The sequence below is a fragment of the Phaenicophaeus curvirostris genome, chromosome 20 (genome assembly GCF_032191515.1).
Source record: "Phaenicophaeus curvirostris isolate KB17595 chromosome 20, BPBGC_Pcur_1.0, whole genome shotgun sequence".
Taxonomy (NCBI): domain Eukaryota; kingdom Metazoa; phylum Chordata; class Aves; order Cuculiformes; family Cuculidae; genus Phaenicophaeus; species Phaenicophaeus curvirostris.
This window is the reverse complement of record NC_091411.1, coordinates 2,419,554-2,445,421: the sequence shown is the minus strand read 5'-3', so window position 1 is coordinate 2,445,421 and position 25,868 is coordinate 2,419,554. Positions and strand designations below refer to the sequence as shown.

Below are 25,868 nucleotides of genomic sequence, written 5' to 3'. Positions count from 1 at the left end.
CATCAACTGTGATGAAACAGTCAAGGAACCACAGGCCAGGGTAAGGCTGGAGGAACACCACCACCACCTTCAGCATCTCCACACCAGGCTCCACGCCAACCTCAGCACCTCTGTCCATGAGTGTCTATGTTTGTACCAGACACCAGGAGCAGCACAGGAGATGACAGCTTGTGCTTCTCTGGAATGGCGTCAGGAATCAAACTTGGCACAGAAATCCATATTAAATTATGCCAATCTTGCTTAACTGCCATGAGTGTTGGTTTGCAGCAATAACGTGTCATGTAAATCCAAACAGAGAAAGCAGTGAAGTGAAGTGAACCTCTGGGGAAATGAGTCTCTCTCTCAACTCCATGCATCTCTGCTGCTCTCTCTGCTAGCCATGCATGAAGGACATTCCAAGAAATACTTCTTGCAACCTGCAGCAATCGTGCCATTCAATTCTCAGTTTTTCTGTGAGTAACTGCTTGGATAGAGTGCACAAATGAGCCCAAGCTGAGGAAATTTTCATTCCACGACACCAGTGCTATGATGGGATTTGAACTGAGGGGCCCAGCTCTGCCTGTGCAGCCCCATCTGTAGGCACGCAGAAGCTCGAGACAAGCACCACAGGTGCCTGCTTGTATGAAACATGAAACGCTCCAGGAGGCACCTGCAGGTGCCCGTTTAACTACTCCAGTGTATTTTCAGAAAGGTAAAACTCCCTTACCCATTGATGACTGGCCTTAACAACAATTGCTGCCTAGTTGAAAATACATGTTACAAATCCCAAGGCCAGAAACAGAACACAGCATTTCTTCCAGCATTTGCTAGGAGACGTTTTCCAGCAGAGGCACTCAGCTCCAGTCTGAGGAGTTAGACGCCCCCGTGAGTGACCCGGAGCTTTCCTTTGGTTGTGTAACGAGTGACCTGTTTCAATCCCACAGCACAGAGTACAACTTTGATTTGTTCAGGAGAGCTTTCAACATAAATCCGTCAGTGTTAGAACATGAAATCTTCATTTTCTTAATTCAGTAGAGAACACGAGGCTGTAACCGATCCAGCTTAGCGCCCTGACCTCCACAAGACGACCCTCCTGGGGTTGTCATCTCCTTCCCCAGAAGGCTGGGACTGAAATGGCTTGTTTTTTCTATCTTCACACAAGCTTTCTGGCCGTATCATCATACGCAGAGCCATCTTTTAACAGGTAAAACACACATGATCATAAAACCAAGAAAGGTTTCTGTACAGGAAAACCCTTCACGCTCCATTTCTTGTACTTAAACAATAACAATAATAAAGTCTAAACTTGCACAAGTAGAGCCTAATGCGAAGCCCAAAAATCACAGGGAAGAGTGGAACAACGCTTGAAAACCCTGCACAGGAACTGGTGGGACTGTAAGCGTTCTGCACACTTCATAATGAATTCTTTTTACATTATTATTCTTCAGCATTAATTCATGTATTAATTTAGTCACAAAATTTCAGGCACATAAGCATAAAAATATGGTCCAGAACTCAACCTATCATAGTGATATTTACTGCAGGTAAAACCATAGAAAAAACTGTGAACCCAGGGAAGATGTGGAGATGTACAGTGATCTCCACAGTCCGTACACTCAATTGCTTTTCAAGAAGGACATCTTGACCTTTCCTGGCTGGACACTCCGCTCTGAAAGCCTTGATGGGCGTTTCCAAAGAATATCAGACAAACTAGGTCAGACTTTGCCAGCCACATACAGAGCCATCAGGCAAGGATGGACTGTACTGGCTTATAATTCAGAACACACAGCTCATGATGTAGATTTGATTAATATGTAATTTTTTTAAGAAAACCAGTTTGGTTTTTTAATGTAATTGAATAATTACAAGCTCTATTCCCTGACAATTATTGAGCAAATGGCCAGTAAGTGGGGAAGAGCGTCCAATATTGTGTTAGGATTTATGGGAAGAACATGAGGTGGCAGTATGTGAGGGACCTTGATAACTGCTTCCAGCCACTCAGACAAGCGTTTTGGGGAAGCACCAAAGCACAGAACACTGTACCTGAGCTGAGCACCCAGGCACATTCACAGAGATTTCTCCTGCCTCAGCTCTGGAATGAGGCAGAGGAGAGAGGGTCCTGCTCTGCCTCCAGGATGAGCTTAAACAAAGGTGCTTTGGCACTGCCCCATCTCCTCTCCTGCTCTTCCTTCAAGAACAGACAAGAAGCCTACAGAGACCACCCTCACTGAGCTATGTGAAGCAGTCATGAAAACCACCCAGGTCATCTGCTGTTTACCAGCTAGACACAGAGACAACGGAGCTTGGATGAGCTGGACTCAAGCTGGGCTCTGCTTATTTCAAACTCCTCCTTTGACCATCCCTTCTCATGGACGCTGGTGTGAGATACTGGCAAGGTGCTGAAGGGGAAACAGTAGAGGGCTCAGCTTGAGTCACACGAAAACAAAACCCCCGTGGTGGGAAGAGACGGGCATCACCCTTCACCTCCGGGTCAAGGAGTCCCTTTGTGCCCTTCCAGCCCCCAGCCCTTACTTACCAGACACTCGATCGACGCTGTACATCCTCTCCAGCCTTTTTCTGTGCCACGCAGCATCGCTGGGTTGATGCTGCTCCAGGTCAAAGGAATGCTGGCAAGGGGCAGCCAGCCGGGTGCAGTTTGGGCACTCCTTGGAGCCCTGCCGGCTGCCTGGCCAGCCCTTGCAGTGCCTGCTAACGCCGTGAGAGCCACCAGTGCTGTGCCCCTGGTGGCCATGGTGGCACTCCTCTTGGGCAGCTCCCTTCATCACCACCAGCTCCATACTTTCGTTCTCATGGTCCGACAGCATCGGCCTCTCGCCAGAGATCGTGTAGACTCGCGGCTTCGGTCCCTCGCTTGGCATCTTCTCTGTCTGCTCCTCAGAGAAGCTCCTCTCAAATTTGCCATCGGAGATGACAGAGAGCCTGCGCTTGTTCTGTGCCGCCTGCTGCATCTCGGGAGAGTCTTCCTGTCCGATGTAGGAGTCTGCTAGCAGGTGATCTGAAACAAATGACACACTTCCTTTAAAACCAAAGCACCCCAGACACCAACAAATTCAGGAGGCTATGTTACTGCTGCAGAAAGAGGAAGGGGGAAAGAGATATGGTAGGTTCTCTAGGAACATTTTCGGAAGAACACGTGCCCAGACCCTTCTAAACCTCCAAAGCTGGTACTGAAATGAATCATAGACTCCTAGGATAACCAGGTTGGAAGAGACCCATTGGATCATCGAGTCCAACCATTCCTATCAAACACTAAACCATGCCCCTCAGTGCCTCGTCCACCGATCCCTTAAACCCCTCCAGGGAAGGTGACTCAACCACCTCCCTGGTTTCTCACAAATACGCTCCATATTATAAGCGTGCGTGGTTGTCCAACAAGGCTAGAAGCAAATGCAGGTCTCATCACACAGCCTGGAAACGCTCGCGTGCCAAACAGCCCCTGCCGAGTTGCGGAGCCCTGTCTGCTTCAGCGGGTTGAGCCATGCAAGAGCTGCTGCGCTGGTGAACGTTTGCCAGACAAGGACCAACACCAGCTTCTCTAAGAGGTGACAAACAGTGTTTTGTACAGCAAGTTGTTATTTTTTAGAATTAAGATAAAGGGGCAAACCACCAGGGATTAGTTTGTCCCCCCTGATTTTCCTCCAGTTGGTTTGGCATGAAAGAAATGCAAAGTGACTCCAGCAGGCAGCTGCAGCGTCCCGTGCTCTGCAGCTCCCCGGCTCCACAGGCTTCATCGCGCGGGCAGATGGCAACAGCACAGGCTGCGGAAGCTGTCCTGAAGGAAAATGCAGCCTCTCCCATTGCAAGGATGGAAAGGAGAGAGGCCCAAGAGTGCAACTATCTTCGGAGTCCACACACTGGTTGAAGTGCCAGAAAATCTCAGCATTTCCATGGTAATTCCATGCATGAACCCAACAGTCGCTCCCACCCACCTGCTAATCCTTTTTTCAAGTGGCTGTTACTTACCTCTTACACTTCCCTTCAGATGGGAAGCAGCAAGGGACTGTTCGAAAGGCTCAGCAGGGAAAGCATTATGCATGTGACTGCTACCGCAGTAAAAATATGAGTGTCCAGCACAGACAGCATTTTAAACAGAGGCAGAAAGCAAATCCAAGCCCTTACTTCAACAGGTATTTAATATACATCTTTCCTTTAGCTGCTGAGTCACAACCTGGAAGGACTCAACAACAAAGTGAGGTTTTGCTACCTTGCAGCCAGCCCTGAAGAGATGGAGAAGGAAGAGACCTATCTTGGGACAGGTCCGATCTCGTGCATGTGCAACACGGATCTTTCACTGCTGCCACATTCTCTTCCTACACAGTGCTCCTGTGGCCCTCTGAACGCCCTCCCACACTGAGGACCTAGACTTTCAGCTTTGGAATCTGAAGCTCATCCTGAACTGTGCTCATGTTGCCAAGGGCCTCTCCCTCTGCTCTGTCAGCAATCAAGATGGAACTGAATTGAGGTGGTACTGGCACAACACATCATCATCATTTCATTTTCCTGCTTGAGATAAAACTTCCTCTAGCCATCTGTGGCCATCCTGCTCAAGAAATGGCCATTCAGGCTGGTACAGCTCAGTTTCATTTCACTTGTCTCCTACCGAGACCTCACGGATACCACAGCCAGCAGCCACGTGACTCCTTGAGCTGACCCCAAGGAGCCTGTTAGAGTCCCACAGTAAGAGCAATGCTTCTCAAATCTATCGCTGATGCTGCCTTTCCAAACTTCACATGAAGTCCAAAATGCATGCCTGGCTGTTGTGAGGAGTCATGCACCTAACTGAGACCATCCACGTAAAATATGGAAGTGTTCTCCTATGCCAAGACAGTATGGACATCTGCACCGCCTTCAGGAGGAGAGCCTGATGGACAACAATGGCCATCACCACAACAGCTGCGAGCCATTCAAGGGGAGAAAGCTGGTCCACCAGCTGGCATTGAACAGCTTGTCTACCAGGTCCCACCAGCTGCAGGATACGGTGTCATGGACCAACCCATGCAGAAAGCATTCACGGGCTCCAAAGCGTCTCCAATCACTTGTCACCCCTTCAGAGGCAGCAGGCCACCACACTGGCTCTCCAGCAGCTCAGACCCTCTCCTGTTCCAAGACTAACTGCACTCCGGAGCGGGCACGTCTTGAGAAAACACCATCAAGTGACTCTTCAAGATCTGTCAAAATCCATGCTGGCTAACAGTGCCAAACACACCATTTTTTAAATTAAAAACAAGAGCCAACTCTAAGCACTCATCTCAACTTGTCAAACTTAATCTGTGTGGGCACAACGATGCTACATATTTCTTAAGACACCACAAAATAGTAGCTGACAGCTGCCCCTGTTCCTCCTGAGCAGAGTACTCCTATGGCAGACGTCTCACTTCATTAAAGCAAACACACAGGACTGTGCACCTTTATGCACGCACTGACAGTGCTGCAGTTCGGAGGTCTGAGGATTTCTGAACTCTGGTATCTGTGGGCAAATGGAAAAACGAAGTGCCCAAAATACAGCATGCTGACGGTCACAAGTGCAGAGAGGCCGATCCCCGTCTGTTTATTAGCACTGAGGTCTGTTCAGCCCCATACGAGTTGCAGACACGTCAGTGAGACGCGACTGGTTTCATTTAAGAGCCAACGGTTTACTGAAGTCATGGCAGGGTTACAATTCTTGATCAAATATACTTGACACAACCTGTCTGATCTAGCATTCAGAACGCGAGGATAATCATTTCTTCCTACCTTGCTTGTCCCTTACTCAAGGTGTTGTCACACGTACTTACCTAGGAGTTGCCACGCTCTACACCTGCCGCCACACCAATGTGTTTTCTCTATGTCAAACAGTTGGATAACTGTTTCTTTTCATTCAAATTAGCACCTGTAGTAACTGCACATGGGAGAAGCAATGTCACATGCGAAGGAAATGTGAAGCTTTATTCAAGACTTGTAGTTCATAAAGGATTTACTTAGCGAAAAAAAGTAGTATGGAAGGAAAAGAGATTGAACCATCTGCTCTCTCATGAGACCCCTACCTGGAGTATTGTACCCAGATCTGGAATCCCCAACATAAGAAGGATATGGAACTGTTGAAACGGGTCCAGAGGAGGCCGCAGAGATGATCCAAGGGCTGCAGCACCTCCCATAAAAGAACAGGTTAAGAGAGTCAATGTTGTTCATCCTGGAGAAGAGAAAGCTGAGGGAAGACCTTAGAGCAGCTTCCAGTACTGAAAGGGGCTCCAGGAAAGCTGGGGAGGGACTTTATACAAGGGCACAGAGTGATAGGATGAGGGGGAATGGCTTTAAAGTGGCAAGGGCAAGATTTAGACTAGACATAAGGAGGCTCTTGATCAGGGAGTGCAGGGAGAGGATGAGAGGGAACAGCTTTCAGCTGAAAGAGGGGAGATTGAGATGAGATCTTAGGAAGAAATGTTTTGCTGTGAGAGTGGGAAGGCCCTGGCCCAGGTTGCCCAGAGCAGTGGTGGCTGCCCCATCCCTGGAGGGGTTCAAGGCCAGGCTGGATGGGGCTTGGAGCCCCTGATCCAGTGGGAGGTGTCCCTGCCCATGGCAGGGGTGGAACTGGATGGGCTTTGAGGTCCCTTGCAACCCAACTCATTCCATGAGTCTATGACTCATCATAATCAATTATTGGCTTCTAAAAATGAACCCAGGCCATTTTTGGGAGCTGCTCTGCGCAGCAGCCTGGAGACATCAGCATTGACCAGTTCCCTTTGCGCTTCCAGAAAACTGGATTCAGCTGCCAAAGCACAGCACCTGCTTCCACTACAACATTTTAAATTAATAGTTTGCTTCAGCTAGAAGAAAAGTCAAGTTGGTCCAGAAATCAATGTGGAATTAAATCTGAGCCACAGGGATGTTCAGCAAACCTGTAGCAGGGGACTTCAATAACTGGAATTACCTTCCAAGAGCCAGCTGAAGCAGACTGCTGCTAACACCCTCTGCCTACTTACTGCTGCTTGGCTTCATTTCATTTTCACATCACTCTTGCACCTCTCCCACAACCAGATGCTCCATCAAACTGCCACGCCAGCCTGGACCAGTGTGACTCGGGAAGCCTGGCACAGCGCTGCCTTCTCCAGCCACTCGAATGAAGCTGACCTGGTTACAACTCTGCTCTCTCACTCCTTTTCATCAGCGACACCTTTGTCTCACACAGCTGCAAAGCTACCTTGGTGCAGACAAACTGGGTTCCTTGCACAGATTTCTTTTCATCTAGATTTGTGCTCTACGTGGATTTGTCATGCCTGAGATACTCCACAGCAAGATGAAGGGAAGAGGACCAACCAAATCATCTTTTCATTACTTCCCTGTCTGCCTGGGCTAGGTCTAACAGCTTCAAAACCATTCCCCGTCATCTTCTCCCTGCACTCCCTGAAAGTCCCTCCCCAGCTTTCCTGGAGCCCCTTTCAGTACTGGAAGCTGCTCGAAGGTCTCCCCACAGCCTTCTCTTCTCCAGGCTGAACCCCGTACGGGAGGTGCTCCAGCGCTTGGATCATCTCCACGGCCTCCTCTGGACTCGTTCCAACAGATCCATGTCCTTCCCTCATTGAGGTCTCAGAACTTGACGCTGGCCTCCAGGTGGGGTCTCATTAGAGCGGAGCAGAGGGGCAGAATCCCCACTCCCACCCTGATGGCCACACTGATGCAGCCCAAGGTATATTCCATGCAGGCTGGCATGGAAGGAATTCTCAGTACACGTAGTTGCTTATAATTAGGCACCTATCACTATTTGATACTTGCTGTGACACAGATAACTAACCATGAGAGGACTTCCACAGTTTGTACTGCTGCCACACATTTCTTGAGAGGAGGCAACCTGCTGGGATGAGCCTCCACTGACTGATCCCCGTTCACAACAGCGGAGGGACTCACCACGCCAAACTCATCTTTGATGCAAGCTGCCCTGTAACCCCAGGGGATGAGTAGTTTATAAATCAAGATAGAATATAGCCACAGGCAGACAGAAGCTTAAAAAACCAGAAGTCCCAAATTTATTACCGTATTTAGCAGCCAAGCTGATGATTAAGGCATCTTAGATTTAAAGCCTCAGTTCCAGCATCAAAAGCAAAGTGGCAAAGGGGAATCCAGACAAACCCTATTAAAAAAACATCTGTTACCTCAAGAAAATAAATTTCAGAGAGGGAGTCCTCTTATTCCTGTTCCACCTCAGGTGGGTCTCTCTGGGCCTGACATTTATGGTACCAACTTTAAAAGAGAGAACTGTCTCGGCGACGGGAGATCAATGGAAAGACTTTAGGTTTGCATTATATGGACTTACAGCATTGTGCGTAGCAGGAGAAATGAAGTGAATGCTTTTTTCACTCTACATCAGCAGGAGCCCAGGTGATGCCCTTGATGAGGGGAGCAGATGCGTGCACTGGCTAGAGCCCAGGGCACTGCAAAAACCACAACATCTTTTCAAACAGCACGGCTGAGCAGTTTTGCTTGCAATTTCAGATCCGAGTCCTCCCATGTGCCTGCCGCTGCCCTTCAGGTGTGCTAAGAGGCTGTCAGGTCTGTTCTCCTCTGCTCCCTCTCAGAGCTGTAACGCAAAGCTCCCTACCATGTCAGCTCCATCCTTCCCAACACCAACGCACTGCGAGGCGACCCCACCAGCGCGGGGCTCCTGCCTCCAGAGACGGGCTGGCAGCCGACCACACTGCTCTGCCAGGATGAAACGCAGTCAAGAAACAGGCACGGCAAAACCTAAGACATTTGTCCCAAAATACTGAAAGCATGAGGCAGGCATATAAAAATGGAGATATAATGATTAAAAAAGGTCACGGTGGCATTTCGGTTGTGCAGAGGCTTCCGAGCCAAGACAGCGAATGTCATGGACAACGTTTGCTGTGGGATTACGCAAGGCTGACCGAGACAGCCCTGCTGTGATTTTACTGAGCACCCTGACCCTGCTGCTGCCAAGGAAGGAACGAAACGCTCCTCGGCAAAGCCACTAGGAAAAGGCAAGGGCCGCTTCGGCAAGGGAGCTGCTCCAAGGAAACAGAAGGTCACTTAACTAAACGGGCTTAGAAGGCAAACCACTGAAGATGCTGGTGACATTGTGCCTCACAGATGAGTAACCTTTTAGTATGGCCTGTAACATTAATGTGAATAGATGAAATTGTTACTGTGAGACACGACCCAGAGGAGCAAGTGGCAGCTCCACCTCCGGCCTTAGCATTTCCATGGTAACACTGCGACCCACGTTTTTATTCACTTCATAGGCAAACAACACATTCCACAGCAAGTTTTAGCTTACACCCACATCATACCTGTGCTGACCCATCCTGGAAGCAGCCTGAAACTCTGAGAGATGAGATTTCACATCCTTGCTCTGCCCTGAGCCCAGCCTGCCTACAACCCTTGCGAAGAATGGGTTTCTTTCCAGGAAGGCCACTTTCATTGCTCAAGGCCAGCCACACCACATCAGCACCCGAATACACCGAGAGAGCTGGGCCAGATGCACTGCCAGCATCCACCCTCGGGACAGGGAACCAGCCCCCAGAGAAAGAGGCAGGTTTGGTGCTTACCCTGCATCAGGCTCCACTGGCAGCTCCACAGTCTGAGCACTGGCAAGCTGAAGTCCCTCTTAGGACACGGTATAGCTGCAGCCTTCTTCATGGCTTCACAAAAAGCACAGCTTGTGCATCACTTGGGCTGAAGCACCTGCAGAGCCTCCTGCTGGAGTTCCTCAAGCCCCATATCCAGTCCTGGCACTGTCAGGAGCCTCTGTGCTGCATGGCTGCTGCCCTCCACACACACTCCCATCCCCTCCTCTGAAGCAGCAGAAGCCCAGGGTGCAAACACAAGCAGTTGCTTCTGTGCAGGCACAGCAGTCTTAGCAAACACATTTTTCTCCAGCCCCCACTACCCATTGCTACGTGGCTTGGGGAAGCTTGCAAGTGCCCTCCTCCCCTGACACACTCAGCGTTTTCATGGATGGCCGAAACGTGTCCAAAACTCCTATCCCACAAGCACTGGTGAGACTCTGAGTGATTATTTCTCTACATTTTCCTCTCTGCAGCCTTTTTAAACTTCCCTTTCACAACACTTCAACCCTTTTCCCAGTCTTTCTTCTAGGTCTGTCCCAAGGGACACCCACTCCTACACTCAAACCACGCCACAGACAAGATGGAAAGGCTTTGGAAGGTACCAGAAAGCTACAAGAGTCAGCCAGGACTCTGAAAACAGCCTTGTAGTCAAGAGTGAACACTGAACACGGGAGAGTGCTCTTCTTGGGAACCTTCCCAGAGCTCCAGCCTGCATGAATAAACCAGCAATGAACAGAGGCAGGAGGAGAGCAAGAAAAGCATCACCGTCTCAGCACCAGCTCCCTAAACACATCCGTATCCTGCCAGCTGCAGCAGAGTCCAACCCTCCCTTTTTTCCAATTCCTCAGAATACCTCAAAGATCAGGAAAGAAAAAAAAAATCTGAGTGATCCCAAGGGAACCATCCCTTCATCCTCTGCCAGCAACTCATCGCCAGGCAGCTGCCTTGTTCCAAAAGGGAAACAAGTGAAGAAAAACCTGTATTGCCATCATTCCTGCCGTAACCTAACAGAACACGTGCAGTGCGCTGAGCCAAGGACAGAGGAGAAGAGCTAAATGTACACTTGGGGAAACCTCCTCCAGACCAAGACACTGAAGAGTTACATAGGGATAGGCACACATCATTTCTGAGCCATTTAGTTCCCAAGCCTCACACCAGGAAGAATCTGAGGTTGTAACCGACAACAGATCCTCTCCCCCACCTTTTTCTTGCTAGATGCACACCCTGCAGTCCCCTGCAATCTTCTTCACCTCCTGCTGACGTTCAATCCCACACCCACTGCCCTAACGAAGGAAGCAGAGCACGGACAGACTGCAATTCGACTGAAAACAGAAGGTAAGCAAAGCCTGGCACATAACTCACCCCTCATAAAAGTGCTTGGACACGGCAGCTGGGCCATCCTGCTGGTACACAATCCCTCTGCAGTTCTGCATTACCAGCTTCTCAAAGCCGTTCTGCCACACACAGACACACAAGCTCTCCAGAAGAGCCGCCAGAAATAGACTGTGGGGGTGTAAAAGTTACCACCAAAGAACAAGCTCTTTGGATCAGTTGTGGAATGTAAAGAGGTGGGATGCAAAAGCCTTTCTACCACCTCCTTCCCTTGGAGTCAAGGGACTCCGAAAATGAAAAAAAGCAAACTAGAACAGATGATCCTCAAAGAGTGCAGCAGAACTGGAGTGAGCCGGGGCAGTCTCTGCAGCCCTGGCACCCTCATCCAGATGTGGGTCTCCCTCCTCTGCCTGGGGCACTACAGAGCTGCACCCCCCAGTTGAGGGGTTGTATTAGAAAGTAAAGCAGCCAAAGGCATCCCAAAGATTCACAGCAACCTCATTTTCTGTGTCCTCTGCTGGGAGAGGGGAGGATTCTACCTCCTGGATCCACAGGAGAGGAAGATTCTGCCCTTTCCTCCTCCATTTAGGCCTCTACTGTTCCACTGATGGCTCTGCCACCTTCCTGCTCCTCAGAGACCACAAACCTTGTCCCTCACTGCATTCATCAATGACTTTAAACCTTTCTTAAACTTAAAAAAAAGTTAAAGCCTGCCTCCTTCCACTTGCATTCAGGCTTGAGCCTTAATCCCAACCACAGTGCGGGGAACATCCACACATACAGCGGAAAGCGGGCCTCTCCTAGAGGGTAAAGACCTTCATGGAGAAAACTCAGAGAGCTATTAACAGAAAAACATGCATCAAGGGCTCAGTTCTTCATGGTGCTGAGCTTTCTGCACCTCAACCACCAAGACACGCAAGTAGGAATTCATCTACAGGATCCCAGTGGGGTTCCATAGCCTCTCCCTGCTTTCTTCAGCCAAGACGAGCTGGAGTGGACTCAGATACTTCTATATACGTGCTAAATTTTCAGCTGATACAGAAGAGGTCCTTCCTTTGTTTCACTGGAGTTGTTAGATGAGAGCTAACGTGCTCTGCTGAGCCAAGGGTGGGGTGTTCAGAACATGTGAAAGCGATACAGAGATACACAGAATTTCTGCAGGAAGGAAAGAGTTGACTTCTCTGTTATTGAGCTACTGGGATGAACAAAAGGGTGCCAAATTTTCTACTCTCAACACTTTTATAGGATAGCAACCTTCCTACCATGGTTATTTATAAAGAAATGTTACAGCCTGTGCTAAATTATACACTGCAGAATTGCAAAAGATGACTTCAAAAAAAGTGACGATTCTTTTTTTTCCTCTTCTATAAACATTTAGAGTCAAAACTGGGAAAAAATAAAGTTCCCTAGAAAATACTTAAGGGTCCCATAAGGATTGTGTACTTCTTGCTGTTCAATTTTTCTCTGCAGCAACTAAATTTGCTCAGATTCAAATACGATCTGAAGCCTGATGCATCCCAGGGCAGTGGCTGTAAGAAGGCTTCCCTGGAGATCTCCCAGAGATGCTACAGGCACAGAGAGGACCTAAGGGCTGGTCTGGGGAGCCCTACAGCAGCACACTACCAGGAGACACATCAGTTCCACTTCCATGTTCCCCTTATCCACCGCCAGAGAGAGGAATGAGCAACAAGGAGCAGCCACAATGCCGAGTAAAATAGCAGCTCCTGGGAGTCTCCTACCCCTTGGCTTTGACCAGGGTTCCTGAACAGATGTGCCATTTCACATCTTCTGTCGGGGATTCCTCTCTGACCTGAATCTAACCCCACAGGTACCACGCAGGCACTAAAGAGGGAGCAGGAGACAATTGTCCCTGTTGGAAACTGGGGTGGTGGCTGCAGAAACAGATCCGTAAAGACTCCAACTGCAAAATCGGCCACAATAAGGGATGCTTTTGCCATCCCAGGAAGCTTCCTCAGACCTGCCAGGCCTGTCTCCGCACGGTCTGCCCAACCCCTCCCTCCCCTCTGCATCACAGAGGCTTCATCGCAGCTCCATTCAGCCTCAGCCTTTTTCTACCCTTCCCCTCCTGCCATCGCAGGTTTTCTTAGATCAAATCTTGTAGGTGATGCATCATTGGAGTTTCTCATGCCTGAAAAGAAGCCAAAGAAAACTGCAGGGCATTGTTTTAGAGCCTGTCCTTTCACAATGTTCACACAATTCAGCCAAGGACTACTTGGAGGTGACCAGAACAGATCCAAGAGAAAAGGCAGGGACCTATCCAGCTGTCACAGATGGGTGTGATCGGGTTTGCTCTTTTAGCAAGAGGCTTTTCCTGCCTGTAGAGGTCTAGACACACATGGATGGTTTACATAAAATAACATTATTCTGTGATACGTTCTATTTAATAATTCTATCTCATGCAACAGTTCAATGTTAACAGAACAAGCTTTTACTTGTTCACACAGGATTTTCTGTGGATTCCGTAGAATTTTCTGTAGGTTTTGTAGTAAATTTATTGCCTGCAAAATGTTTTCTTTCCTCACAGAGAGGACATAGCCCTTCTAGAAGTCAACTGAGTTTCTCTTGTGCTCTCCTGCCCATCACGTAGGACTCATCATAAGCTGACAGGGACAATGCCTGCATCTAAAAAAATAACACGTTAGCTGGCACACGCTGGAGTCATGCACCAGATGAGGCAAATCTCATTTTAAGCCCTGTGGAGGCCATCCCTGGGAATAAATCCAGATGTTACCTCTGGCAGCATAGACAGATTACTGCACACATGCTAAGCACGGCGGTTAACACACTATAACTCACCTGGTTTTATTTCCCAGCGAAAGCAAGACCTAGGAGTGACAAACAGTGTGGAAGCCTTGTGCAGTGTGGTCTTTCATTTCCCAGATGAAGCTCATCCCAAGGACATCAGCTCTAGGGCTGAATTTATGATAGGGCACTTGTCCACTAGAACCAAAATTGTCCCCACAGCCCACCCAACCCCCGAGTGCCCAAATTGCCTTTTCTCCTCAAGGGCTACACAGATCTAGAGGTGACTCCTCCTGTCTCTCCGCTGCCAAGATCTCACACTGACCCTTTGCCATAAATAAATGCACTTCCATTTTAAGCCCCATTAATAAAGAGGTGCATGCACGCACGGATAAAAACAAGGCACGCCAGTGCTCTTACCTGAGCCGTTTCTGCCTTCAGGATGGTTTTGTGAAAGATACTCGCCAAAAGCCCGTGCTGCTCTGCATATCCAAGCATCCCAGAAGGCAGCAAAGGAGAGAAAAAGAGAGATGGGTAGGGGTTAAAGGCCAAAGACAGAAGCCAGATGAGTGTTAATATACCCTAGCTTCGGGTGACACTGATGTATGTCACGCAGGAACCAGATCACTGTCTCTAACCACCACCAGACAAGCCCAGGGAAGAAGGACTCTCCACGCAGCCCAGTCACCGCCACAGCCTTCCACGCTGGTTCTGAACACTCTGTGCGCTACCACAGCTTAGACAATAACGCCAATGCCCACTTGGCCGACCTTAACCCTAAGCTCTCAAGCACCAACTAAGTCAGGATTTGGGTTACTGGACAATCTGGTTCCAGTGACCGCCACAACGCCCCGCAAGAGCAGATCCTGGTTCTCTGATGGATTCAGGTCCCACGAATGAGTGAGACTTTGCTGAAATATATTAAGAATCAACTAGGCAAGGTAAGCTAAACCCTTATCACACATCAAGGCCTACACAAGAGACCAAACCCGTGAATATTCCAACCACAGAAAAGCTTCCTGCCTTCAACCCACACAGGAAAGGAATCCTCAGTCAAGGCACGCAATCCTTCGTATACAGTAAGTAAAATTGCCAGTCTGCTTGTGCCAGGACATTTGTAACATCATGGAATGGTTCGGGTTGGAAGGGACCTCAAAGCCGATCTCAGTTCCACCCCCTGCCATGGGCAGAGGCATCTCCCACTGGATCAGGGGCTCCAAGCCCCATCCATCCTGGCCTTGAACACCTCCAGGGATGGCACAGCCACCACTGCCCTGGGCAACCTGGGTCAGGGCATCCCCACCCTCATGGGAAAACATTTCTTTCCAAGATCTCCCCTCTTTCAGCTTATAACCATTGCTCCTCCTGCCCTCCCTGATCAGGAGCCCCTCCCCAGCTTCCCAGGAGCCCCTTTCAGGACTGGAAGCTGCTCGAAGGTCTCCCTGGAGCCTTCTCTTCTCCAGGCTGAACAACCCCAACTCTCTCAGCCTGGTCTCCTACAGGAGGTGCTCCAGCACTTGGATCATCTCTGTAGCCTCCTCTGGACTCGCTCCAACAGATCCATGTCCTTCTCTCGTTGAGGACTCAGAACTCGACGCTGGCCTCCAGGTGGGGTCTCACCAGAGTGGAGCAGAGGGGCAGAGTCCCCACCCTGATGGCCACACTGATACAGCCCAGGATATATTCCGTGCAAGCTGGCAGATCCATGTCCTTCCTGACAACTCCAGAACTGAATGCAGATCTCCAGGTGAGGTCTCATGAGAGCAGAGCAGAGGGAGAGAATCCCCTCCCTCAACCTGCTGCCGTGCTTGTTCTACACCTAATGAACCTGTGACTCAAGAAAGCCAATACCAGCTTTTCCCCAGCCATCCACTTTCACCAGGTTTGCAGAACGGTCTCTCCAAAGCCCACAGCATCACGACCAGGCTGCTATTTGCCAACGGACAGGCCGGGGGAAGGTTTACAAGCAGTGAGACAGAACAGCCATCCACCCCCTTGGCAAGCCAAGCCAACAAAACCCAGCAGCCAAGAACTCTCAGCATGCAACCACCTCTTGGGGAGGAGACAAAGGCTTGCTGCAACAGGGAAGACTCTCCAAACCAAAGCATCACGTCCACTGCCATCCTCCTTCAGTGGTGCTCAACCTCTGAGCATCCCTCTCCAGTTCAAGCTGTCGCAAAAGGCTACTTTTATAACAGCCATTAAACATCTATGTGGAAAATGGCTTTGACCTCCCAAACAACTTTCTGCTTTGCTTCCCAGGGCAGCAGCATATCCCGACCTGTGTAGCCAGGATTTTCCCCCACTGCTTCTCTACATCTGCTCCCAAGGGGGAAAAGATTAACAAAGCTACAACACACCTCCCAGAGTGACCAGAGCTGGAAGGAGTCCATTTGTCATCCACAGCCAGCAACAGGGGATCGATATGAACAATGAAGGAAGAGTAATTTAATCTCCCTGGGAGTATATTTGTGCACAGCCAAATGCAAAATGCTTTGGAGCAGCGGAGCTGGAGCTGGGCAAGAAGCAAGGTTTAACCTTCTGTGTCACTACAGGCTAACACTCAGCACTGAGGCTTTTTCTGGTTCCAGATTCTTGCCTGTCTAGCACCAGGCTGCACCTCTAGATACCAGCCTGGAGTGGCCCTTGCCCAAATTGCCTTCCTCGGTGCCTCAGCACTCCCAGAGAGGGTCAGGCAGAGGTTCTGTCACACAAACGAGCTGTACCGCTACCATGCTACAGGGAATAAAGGGGTGACCATCATGGTTCACCATACAGGACACCTCACAGACAGCCCTTCACCCACTACCTTTCTGCCTGGGCAAAACGCAGGAATGGGGCAAGACACAAATATAAAGCTGGGAGCTGGAATGCACCAACAGCAGAGGTGTGGTGAAGTCACCATCCCTGGAGGGATTTAAAAGACACGTGGATGTGGTGCTCGGGGACCTCGTTTAGTGGTGGACTTAGCAGTGTAAGTTTAGAGTTGCACTCTATGATCTTAAAGGTCTTTTCCAACAGAAATGATTCTGTGATTCTATGCAAGCGCACACCTGAGCTACTCCCGTACTCTGCCTTAAAAATGGTGTCAATATGTGCTGCAGCATCTCTAACCTCGTTCTCCTGTTTCCCCAAGCACATAAGGGTAAAACTCCAAGTGCTGGAGCTCCTAGAAGCACAGGTGATGTCCAGACCTCTCCTTGCAGGCCAAAAACAGAGTGGAGGAGCACAGAGCTACTCAAAAATACTGCCCGGCCCAGGCTGAACCTGCAGTGCTGACGCCGCTGCCCCAGTCCCTCTGCTCTCAGATGCTGCAGGCCAACCTAAGAGCAAATGAATGCGGATGCTTGATCACGGTGATTTAGCGGCAGCTAATAAGGCACTGACGCCTGCACAGTACAATGTGCACTGGGGGTTTTACAGCCAATTACCCTGTAAACTTCAGATTAATTTTTTTTCCTATTATCTCAGCAGTTCCTTTCTACATTCCTGCTTCCCCAGTGCCTTGGCTGTGCCTCCGCCGATCTCCCACAGATGTCTGCACACACCCTTTGCCAAGGGGACTCTGCTGGCCACGCTTGCTCCTTCTGCTGACTCTCCCCCTGCCAAGCATTTTGTCTTCATTCCCTGCCCTTGGTGTATTCCCAGTCACCCCAGTTTACCAGCGTCCACCCATATCACTAATGTGCCACTTACCCCCTCTCCTTGGCTGCCCCCGACTCAATCAAAATGAAGCCCGAGCAAAATTCCAGCAGATGGCAGCTGCTCCGTTCATCCCATTATTTTCTATTTCTTTTATCAACAGTTTTTAATACCAGTCATACAACCGTGCTTCCCGCTCAGCTCAGTTTTGCCTCCATCATCACAGCCAGCGTAGCTCAGGTCCCATCAAGCCTTCCGGTGGCACGGGACAGAAACCCTCCAGCTGGGCGTGGAGCAGACACACCACTAGCTAATTTCACTGGCAAGAGATAAAAAAAAGGAAACTTGTTTCACGCAAATGAGATGAAGTGCAAGGTGCCTTACAGATGCATGGGCCGCTGAGCTATAACCCTGAGCGTACGACACTGCAAACGCTGCATACAGATGAGCAGGTAGTGCTGAGAAGTAAGCAGCTGATGACATGACAGGTTCAGTCCTGACTCATCTAGAGAGGTGTTCGTTTTAGTGGCACATCAGATCTGCATGTTAGACAGTCAGCACAGCTCGATTTAACAAAAGGACACCAACCAGGGGACCACAGCTGGAGCACGCCATGCTACTGAGCCTAACCAGTAAAGACAAGACTGCTGCTACCTCAGAGAAAGCACCATCTTCTTCGACTTCTTCTCCATCAGAACGGCTTCAAGAGTGAGAAGGGCAGGATGCGGCAGCACAACTCAGGTAGCAAAGGCGGCTGCCGTTCCCAGGGCATTTTTCAGTACTCGCTGTGCACTGAAGAGCAAAGCTGGACTCCAGTCTGGAAGAGAAACCAGCTGAGAGCTTGTGAAGAAGCACAGACGGTCTAGACACACATTTGCTAGAAGGAGGAAAGCCGCCAAGTAACAGAGATCTCAATTACAACGTGATGAGCATGGAACAGCCTTCATGTCTCTGAAATAATCACATCAACAGGATAAAAGAGGCCTTGATGAATACCAGCAGCCACGAGAAATTGATGCACACAAATTTATGCAATCCACCAAACTGGCACTGAACTGAGTGAAGGATTGTGTGCTGCAACACTCGGAGACGTGGGAACGACCTGAGGTAACTCCACTTCGAGCACGGCAGCAAGCGAAGCAAAACCTGGGCTATTCAGGTGTATTACGTGGAAAAATAAAGAACACCCACCACCTTCCCGTGTTCCTCCAGATGCAATGCCCAGAGGAGCTGCAGCAGGAATCTGTTGTGACAGCATCTGACAGCGCTGCATCTCAGGAAAACAGGAGAGAAGAGCCCTCCTGCATCATCAGGACCTACGTCCTCCTACAGCAGCAATCTCGCTCTTGTCACTAAGAGAGGGGAGCACCGCCAGCAGCTCCACCGTTACCAGCTCAGCTGTTAATGATTACTGACACCTACGTTGTTTAAACCCAATAGTAATGATAGTCTGACAAATACCAGATTTCTGAAGTATCTGTGTAGGGAGATGGCAGCTGGAAAATTTTAACTTTCCATTTCAAATTCTCACTCTCAAGAAAGGGAAACTGGATGGCAGCAAGGGATCAAAGACCACTGGTTAAAGATCCCGTAGTCCTCAAGGAAGCCACAGTCACAAAGCTTGGACAGGAGGAGAGAGAACAGAGCAGGAAGAAGTTAAATGAACAAGGTAATCAAAGAATTAGACTGTTCATATCACCCACAGGAAGATTCACAAGTGGAAAAAAGGAATCTGGGTTCCACAAAGAACCCGATCCAAGCCAAAAACTGCTCACACAGTAAGAAACCTGGGATAAGGAACGCATTCAAGTACCTCAGCATTTCATCAGGGCATGATTTACCCCTTTGCAGCAAACAATGCTTCGTGGCCTTGCTTAACCCACTCTGCTCGCTGGAGAGAACTGAGATCAAACTCCTATCTCTGTGGGGTGTTTGGAGTAGACATCAAAGTCCAAAACTGGGCAAAATGAACCACACGCTTAGCTGAAATACTTCTTGTGCCAACTATGGGAAGGAGAGATGGTTCTGGAACAGCCAGCAGAAATCTCATGTCTGCTCGCACTATCGCATAGTCCCAAGGAAAAGCTGGAGGCCAGAGCAGTACAGAGCAGGAAGAGACTGATGTATGTTTGGGTGCTGCTCTGTAGGCGTCAGGGAGGCACAGACAGTCCATTTCTAAAGGCTTTGGTCCATCCACGTCCTTGCAAGAGTTCTAAGTAAGGCAAGGAGCGTGTGTCAGACACGAAACGATCCTGCTCCAGCCCGAACGGCAGCAGGATGGAGCTGTCGGCAGAGGGGCAGCCCCAAGGTCATGCCTCAAGGACACCCACACCGCCCCTGCCACCAGCACTTGCGCCCCAGGAGCTGCATGTCAAAGAAGAACACGCAGGGATGGAAACAGGACAACAGTCAGATCTCACATACAAGCACTGCAAATTCGATCAAAGCAACAGCAGCGAGGCAGAGCCACAGCCTGGGTGCCGCAGCTCTCCCAGGAGAGGACAGGACTACAAACACCAAAGCTGGCAGCATCACGGATGCTCTCAACAGTGCTAGCATAGAGAAATGATGCCATTATTTTGCAAGAAGCTATTTAAAAGACCCAGTGCACAACAAACTGCACGCGGCTTAATTAATTCTCCTGGGACAGGAGACTCCCCCGAGTCGCTCTGCAGAGATTTTAATTTAAGAACCGAGGGAGCTTGCACCTTCTGCTGAGATCACATTCCTCACGACAGCAAACAAATGATGTTCCCTGCTCAGTAAAACAGGCAAATGCACACACACGCTCCAGCCACACGTAATATACGGCAGCAGTCACTTGGACTTGCAGCAAATTTCGGGAGATGATTTTCCTTTCAAAAGGAAAAGTCCGGAGAAATACGAACAGGGCAGGGCTCAGGAGGTGCAGAGAAACAAGCCCAGGGCATCTCCTCCTGCAGCAGGAGAACAGGATCCCACAGTTGCCGACATGAAATCGCAGGGGACCCGATTACTGCAGCAGCGCTACCCACAGAGGGGATCCGAGTCCCCAGCCCCCTTGGGATGGAGCCTGTCTCTGTACCCTTGCGTGCTGTCCTGCAGACCTCACTGGAGACAACGAAGATAAGGACGCATGGAAGAGGATGCCGGGCAGAGGAGAGGAGCTGCGTGTGAGGTGCTCTGGGAAACCCGGAGGAAACCTTTCAGCAGGTGGGTCCTCATGGCTGTAAGAATTCTAAAGGTGGCAGAGACCACACCCGCAGGGACCAAGATGTACCCGGAGTGGCAGGATGGTGGGACACTGGCAGTGTCCGTCCACACCCACACCTTCTCCATGCAAAGAGGCAACGCAGGGAGGTATTCAACAAATTCTCTGCCACCCTAAAGGCTTTTTCAAGCAGGCATTTCTAGCACAGGGAATGGACAAGGAGACACATAAGGGCACCCGTCCTGTGCCATAACCAGGTGTTCCTCAAGGACTTTGTGTTCCCCACTCCGAGTCCACTCGGATAACTTTTCTGGTCAAATGATCGCAATTCACTCCACCAAGAGACACCTCAGAGCTCCCACACACGACCAACAACCTGTCAGTGGTGACAGCAGGTACGTATAGCAAACCAGAATCCCAGAGACACCTCCCAGACTCCGCACCATTGATACTATATGAGTAGCATCTGCCCATCCTGGTGTGGGCTTACAAGCCATTGCGTTCAAAACACATTAGTCGCTCCCAAACACCCACGCTACCATTTGAAATGTTATCAAATAGGTTGTTTGTGTGACTGGCTGTCTAATCCTACTCCCAGAGCCCCATTACAACAGCTAGGGTGCATTTTGTGCCATTTCTCTATAACCACTTGGGCGACATCTGCCAAAGAGAATCCCACTTCCAGATCTTTGAATACTGTTGAATCATAGAATAGTTTGGGTTGGAAGGGACCTTCAAGATCACAGAGTTCCAATCCCCTCACATTTTCATCACTGGTTACTAACAGGGTGCATCTTAATGTGGGCAGAAGTTCCCAGCTCTGCCTGGATGTCTTTCTCCAGAGGCATTCCAGACTTTGAAATATTGGATTTCGTTACAATGCAGGCAGCAATATAAAGACATCTTGGATCTCTTTCCTTCAAGCCGTAAGGCGCTCTCTCCTCCCGGCACAGCAGAGATGCTGTAATGCTGAGTTACAGTCACAGAGAGGTGACTGAGATCTCTCAGCAGCACAGATCAAGTCCTACACATGACTCCAGGTTATTTAATGCAATTTTGGCTAACACAAAGGAGGTGTTATATAATGCAGCTGGAAAGTTTATTCCTTCACATTATTTTTCTGCAGCAAGGAGCTAGTCTAGATGCAGCAGGGACCCTGCCAGATCTACCCCTCTGCTCAACGTGCTGTAGGAGCAGCCGAAAAGCTGCGCCAATGCCCCCAAAGAGTCACCAGGCGATTGCCGTGACACTTGTGCTGCAGCGCAGGAGAAGGGTCCGTTCCATCCAAAGAGCACTGTAGCAAAGCTCATCCATGCAGCTTTTTAAAGCTAAGTACAACCAAGCAGCAAACGCGTTTTCTAGGATCATCTCCCATCTTTGATACTATAAGCCCTGCAACCAGACAGTAAGTAAATTGCTACACTGCAGGACGAGCGATATAAAAACATAACCGGCACGATAAAGAACCCAGATCTTCCATCCGGTCAACGTGGTGGCCAGGACGCTGCCGGAGAGGGCAGATGTGCTGGGTCTGGATTTCCACGCAGCAGGTTCTCCGTTCAGAGGAGTGAGACCCCTTGAAGGGAGCTACTGACTTTGCCCTGGGACACATAGATGGCATCCCAGCTGATGAGAAAACCCCGAGCAAACCGACTGCGCTCCCAATTCCCAAAGATTCAAAAGCTCCAGCCCTGACAAACCCACATCTACTCTGCTCCTTGCAAACCCAGCAAATAAACGCGTGGGTGGTGTGAGCCACACCGGCAGTGGGAAGCAGGGACACCTTTGGAGAGAGACCCCTTCTCCAGCAGCTGAGAGGCTGCAGGAAGGAGCTGGGTCCCCTGCAGGATCGTGATTTTGGGGGAAGGTGGTGCCGGGCCCCTCTGAGCCCCTCAAAGCCTCCAGCCCCAGGGGAGGATGCCAGGACCCTCGCCCCTGGCTGCTGCGCCCCAGCCCTGTGGGGACAAGACCAGGGATCGCATCCTGCCCCAGGGGGGACGCGTCCAGGGGTCACAACCTGCCCCAACAGCTCCGAGGGCTAAACCCGGGGGTCCCTTCCTGCCCGGGGATGAGCCAGGGGGGGTCACATACTGCCCTGGGAGGGATAAGCCATGGGGGAACAAGCCCAGGGGTCACACCTTGCCCTGGGGGTTGCACCCTGACCTGGGGTGGACAAGCCTGAGGGTCACAGCCTGCGTGACAGCTTGGAGGGACAAGCTCAGGGACTGAATCTTACCCTAAGGAAAGGGTGGGGGGAGCAGCTCGGGGGTCACTCTATGTCTCGAGGGAGATGAGCCTGGGGGGGACACACAAACCCTGCCCAAGGGGAAAGAGATGAGCCCTGGGGGGGGGTGAGCTCTGCCCAGGGGAGAGAGATCTGGTCAGAGGGGAGAGACAAGCCTTGGAGGGGGAACACAAACCCTGCCTAGAGAGGAGATGAGCCCTGGGGGGGGGCACAAACCCTGCCTAGAGAGGAGATGAGCCCGGGGGGGGACACAAACCCTGCTCCGGGGGAAAAGATGAGCCCGGGGGTCGCATCCTGCCCCGAGAGCTCGCAGGGACGAGTCCGGGGGCCGCCCCTTGCTCTGGGGAGAAGGAGCCCAGGGGGACACAGCGGATCGGGGGGACGACGAGCCCGGGGGTCGCCGCCGCCCGGGGGTCGGGCAGGTTCCCCCAGGTCTCCCACCTGACTTTGGCCGCCACCGACGACATGGCCTCGTTCCTCAGCGTCTTCCTCTTGGACACGGCCGTGCCCATGTTGCCTCGGCAGCGCTCATGGCAGAGGCCCCGCGGCGGGGCCGGCGCCGCCCGCTCAGCGCCCCGCGGAGCCCATCAGCCGCCCGGCCCGCGGCGGCTCCGGGACTGCGGGGCGGGAGGGGGCGGGGCCAGAGGGGGCGGGGCCAAACGGGGGCGGCTCCTAGAGGTGCGGAGACGCAGGGGGCGTGGTCAGAGAGAGGGCGAGGCCAGAGAATGTGGGATCGCAGTTCGCAGTGGGGTTCCCAGGGCGCAGGGCTGGGTCCAGCCCTGTTCAGTGTCTTTATCAATGACCTGGATGAAGGCATCGAGTGCACCCTGAGCAAGTTGGCAGATGACACTAAGCTGGGTGGAAGCGTGGAACTGCTGGAGGGTCGGGAGGCTCCAAAGGGATCTGAACAGGCTGGACCGCTGGGCTGAGACCAATGGGATGAAGTTTAACAAGGCCAAATGGTGGGTCCTGCACTTGGGGCACAACAACCCTGTGCAGCTCCAGACTAGGAGAAGTCTGTCTAGAAAGCTGCCTGGAGGAGAGGGACCTGGGGGTGTTGGTTGACAGCGACTGAACAGGAGCCAGCAGGGGCCCAGGTGGCCAAGAAGGCCAATGGCATCTTGGCTTGGATCAGAAACGGCGTGACCAGCAGGTCCAGGGAGGTTCTTCTCCCTCTGGACTCGGCACTGGTGAGATCGCTCCTCGAATCCTGTGTTCAGTTCTGGGCCCCTCCCCACAAGAAGGATGTTGAGGCTCTGGAGCGAGTCCAGAGAAGAGCAACGAAGCTGGTGAGGGGGCTGGAGAACAGGCCTTATGAGGAACGGCTGAGAGAGCTGGGGGTGTTTAGCCTGGAGAAGAGGAGGCTGAGGGGAGACCTCATTGCTCTCTCCAACTCCCTGAAAGGAGGTTGTGGAGAGGAGGGAGCTGGGCTCTTCTCCCAAGTGACAGGGGACAGGACGAGAGGGAATGGCCTCAAGCTCCACCAGGGGAGGTTCAGGCTGAACATTAGGAAAAACTTTTTCACAGAAAGGGTCATTGGGCAGTGGCAGAGGCTGCCCAGGGAGGGGGTTGAGTCACCTTCCCTGGAGGGGTTTAAGGGACAGGTGGATGAGGTACTGAGGGACATGGTTTAGTGATTGATGGGAATGGTTGGGCTCAATGATCCAGTGGATCCCTTCCAACCTGGTGATTCTATGATTCCATGAAGAGAGGGGGAGTGGTCAGAGAGGGAGCCCGGGGTTGGGGGTGGAGGGTGGAGAGGGGTTTGCTGAGCTCTCCCAGTCCAACCAGGAGCAGAGCCTTCCCCGTGCCCACTAAACCACATCCCCAAGTGCCACGGCCACACACTTTCTGAACCCCTCCGGGGATGGAGACCCTGCCACTGCCCTGGGCAGCCTCTGCCAGGGCTTCACCCCTCCTTCCATGAAGAAATTTTTCCTGATATCCAGTCTAAACCTCCACTGGTAAAATTTCAGGCTGTTTTGTCTTACTCTCTCCCTTCTAACTTGTGAAAAGAGACTAGCACACACCTCATTCTAAACCCCTTTGCAGAATCATAGAATCATGAAAGTTGGAAGAGCCCTCTAAGCTCATCCAGCCCAACCCCACCATGCCAGCCAAACCATGTCCCAAAGTGCCACGGCCACACATTTTTCACACACCTCCAGGGATGGAGACCCCACCACTACCCTGGGCAGCCTCTACCAGGGCTTCACCACTCTGATAGTAAAGAAATTTTCACTCATATTGAATTTAAACCTCCTCTGGTGCACCTTGAGGCCATTTTGTGTCATCCTGTCACTTGGGAGAAGAGACCAGCGCCCACCTCGCTACAGGGCAGCAGAGAGTTACCAGAGGACTCTGGAGCCATGAGGCAGAGATGAGTGTCCAGGTACCTCCTCAACCCAGTATCAGCTGCCAGAGCAAGCTCCTTCCTCCGCATTGTCGAGTGGCTGAAAACAAATCTAGTGGGAGGACCTGATCAGCACAGCCAAGCTTCAGGGGTTTGCAGTTCATGGAATAACTGCGCTGTTTGGGTTGGGAGATCAAAGCCCTTCCAGTTCCAGCTCCTGCCATGGGCAGGGACACCTCCCACTGGATCTGGTGGCTCCAAGCCCCATCCAACCTGGACTTGAACCCCTCCAGGGATGGAGCAGCCACCTCTTCTCTGTGCAATCAGGACCAGGGTCTCGTCAAACAGCATAAAAAAATGTCCTTCTTACACATGATCTAAAACTACCCTCTTTCAGCTTAAAACCATTGCCCCTTGACCCATGTCTCCAAGCCCTGGTAAAAAGTTTTTCTGTGTTTTTTTTTTTATTATTATTTTTGTGAAGTCTCCTTTGTACATTGAAAGGCTGCAACAAGTTCTTCCTGGAGCCTTGTCCTCTCCAGGCTGAACAATCCCAACTCCTTTTGCCTTACTTCCCTGCAGAGGGGTTCCAGCCCTCAAAGCAATTTTATGGATGTAGATTTTGATCCCTAAGTGAGTTTGGAAAAGTGCCTTTCCTTGGAAAATGCTTTATAGATCTGCTTTCAGGGTATCCGAGTAAGCGGGCGCAGCAAGTTTTAAAGTATTATTCACAATATATGCAGAAAAAGCAATTGGCTGGTTCCCCTGCTCTGCAAGCAAGTG

General features: G+C 50.9%; 1 protein-coding gene across 5 annotated transcripts in view; it reads right to left on the bottom strand.

The window, feature by feature from the left end:
- NSMF (NMDA receptor synaptonuclear signaling and neuronal migration factor) overlaps window positions 1-23,358 on the bottom strand; it is a 46,527-nt gene extending 23,169 nt beyond the window's left edge. For 4 of the 5 annotated variants that reach the window (XM_069873695.1, XM_069873696.1, XM_069873692.1 and 1 more), the window contains exons 1-3: window positions 23,174-23,358; window positions 14,076-14,137; window positions 2,516-2,995 (exon numbers count right to left, since the gene is read on the bottom strand). In XM_069873695.1, the coding sequence (XP_069729796.1) occupies window positions 2,516-2,995; window positions 14,076-14,137; window positions 23,174-23,244 (613 nt within the window). In that variant the 5' untranslated portion in view covers window positions 23,245-23,358. The remainder of the gene's footprint in view (window positions 1-2,515; window positions 2,996-14,075; window positions 14,138-23,173) is intronic. The other variant, XM_069873694.1, reaches the window with a different exon arrangement.
- Between the last annotated feature and the right edge of the window lie 2,510 nt (window positions 23,359-25,868).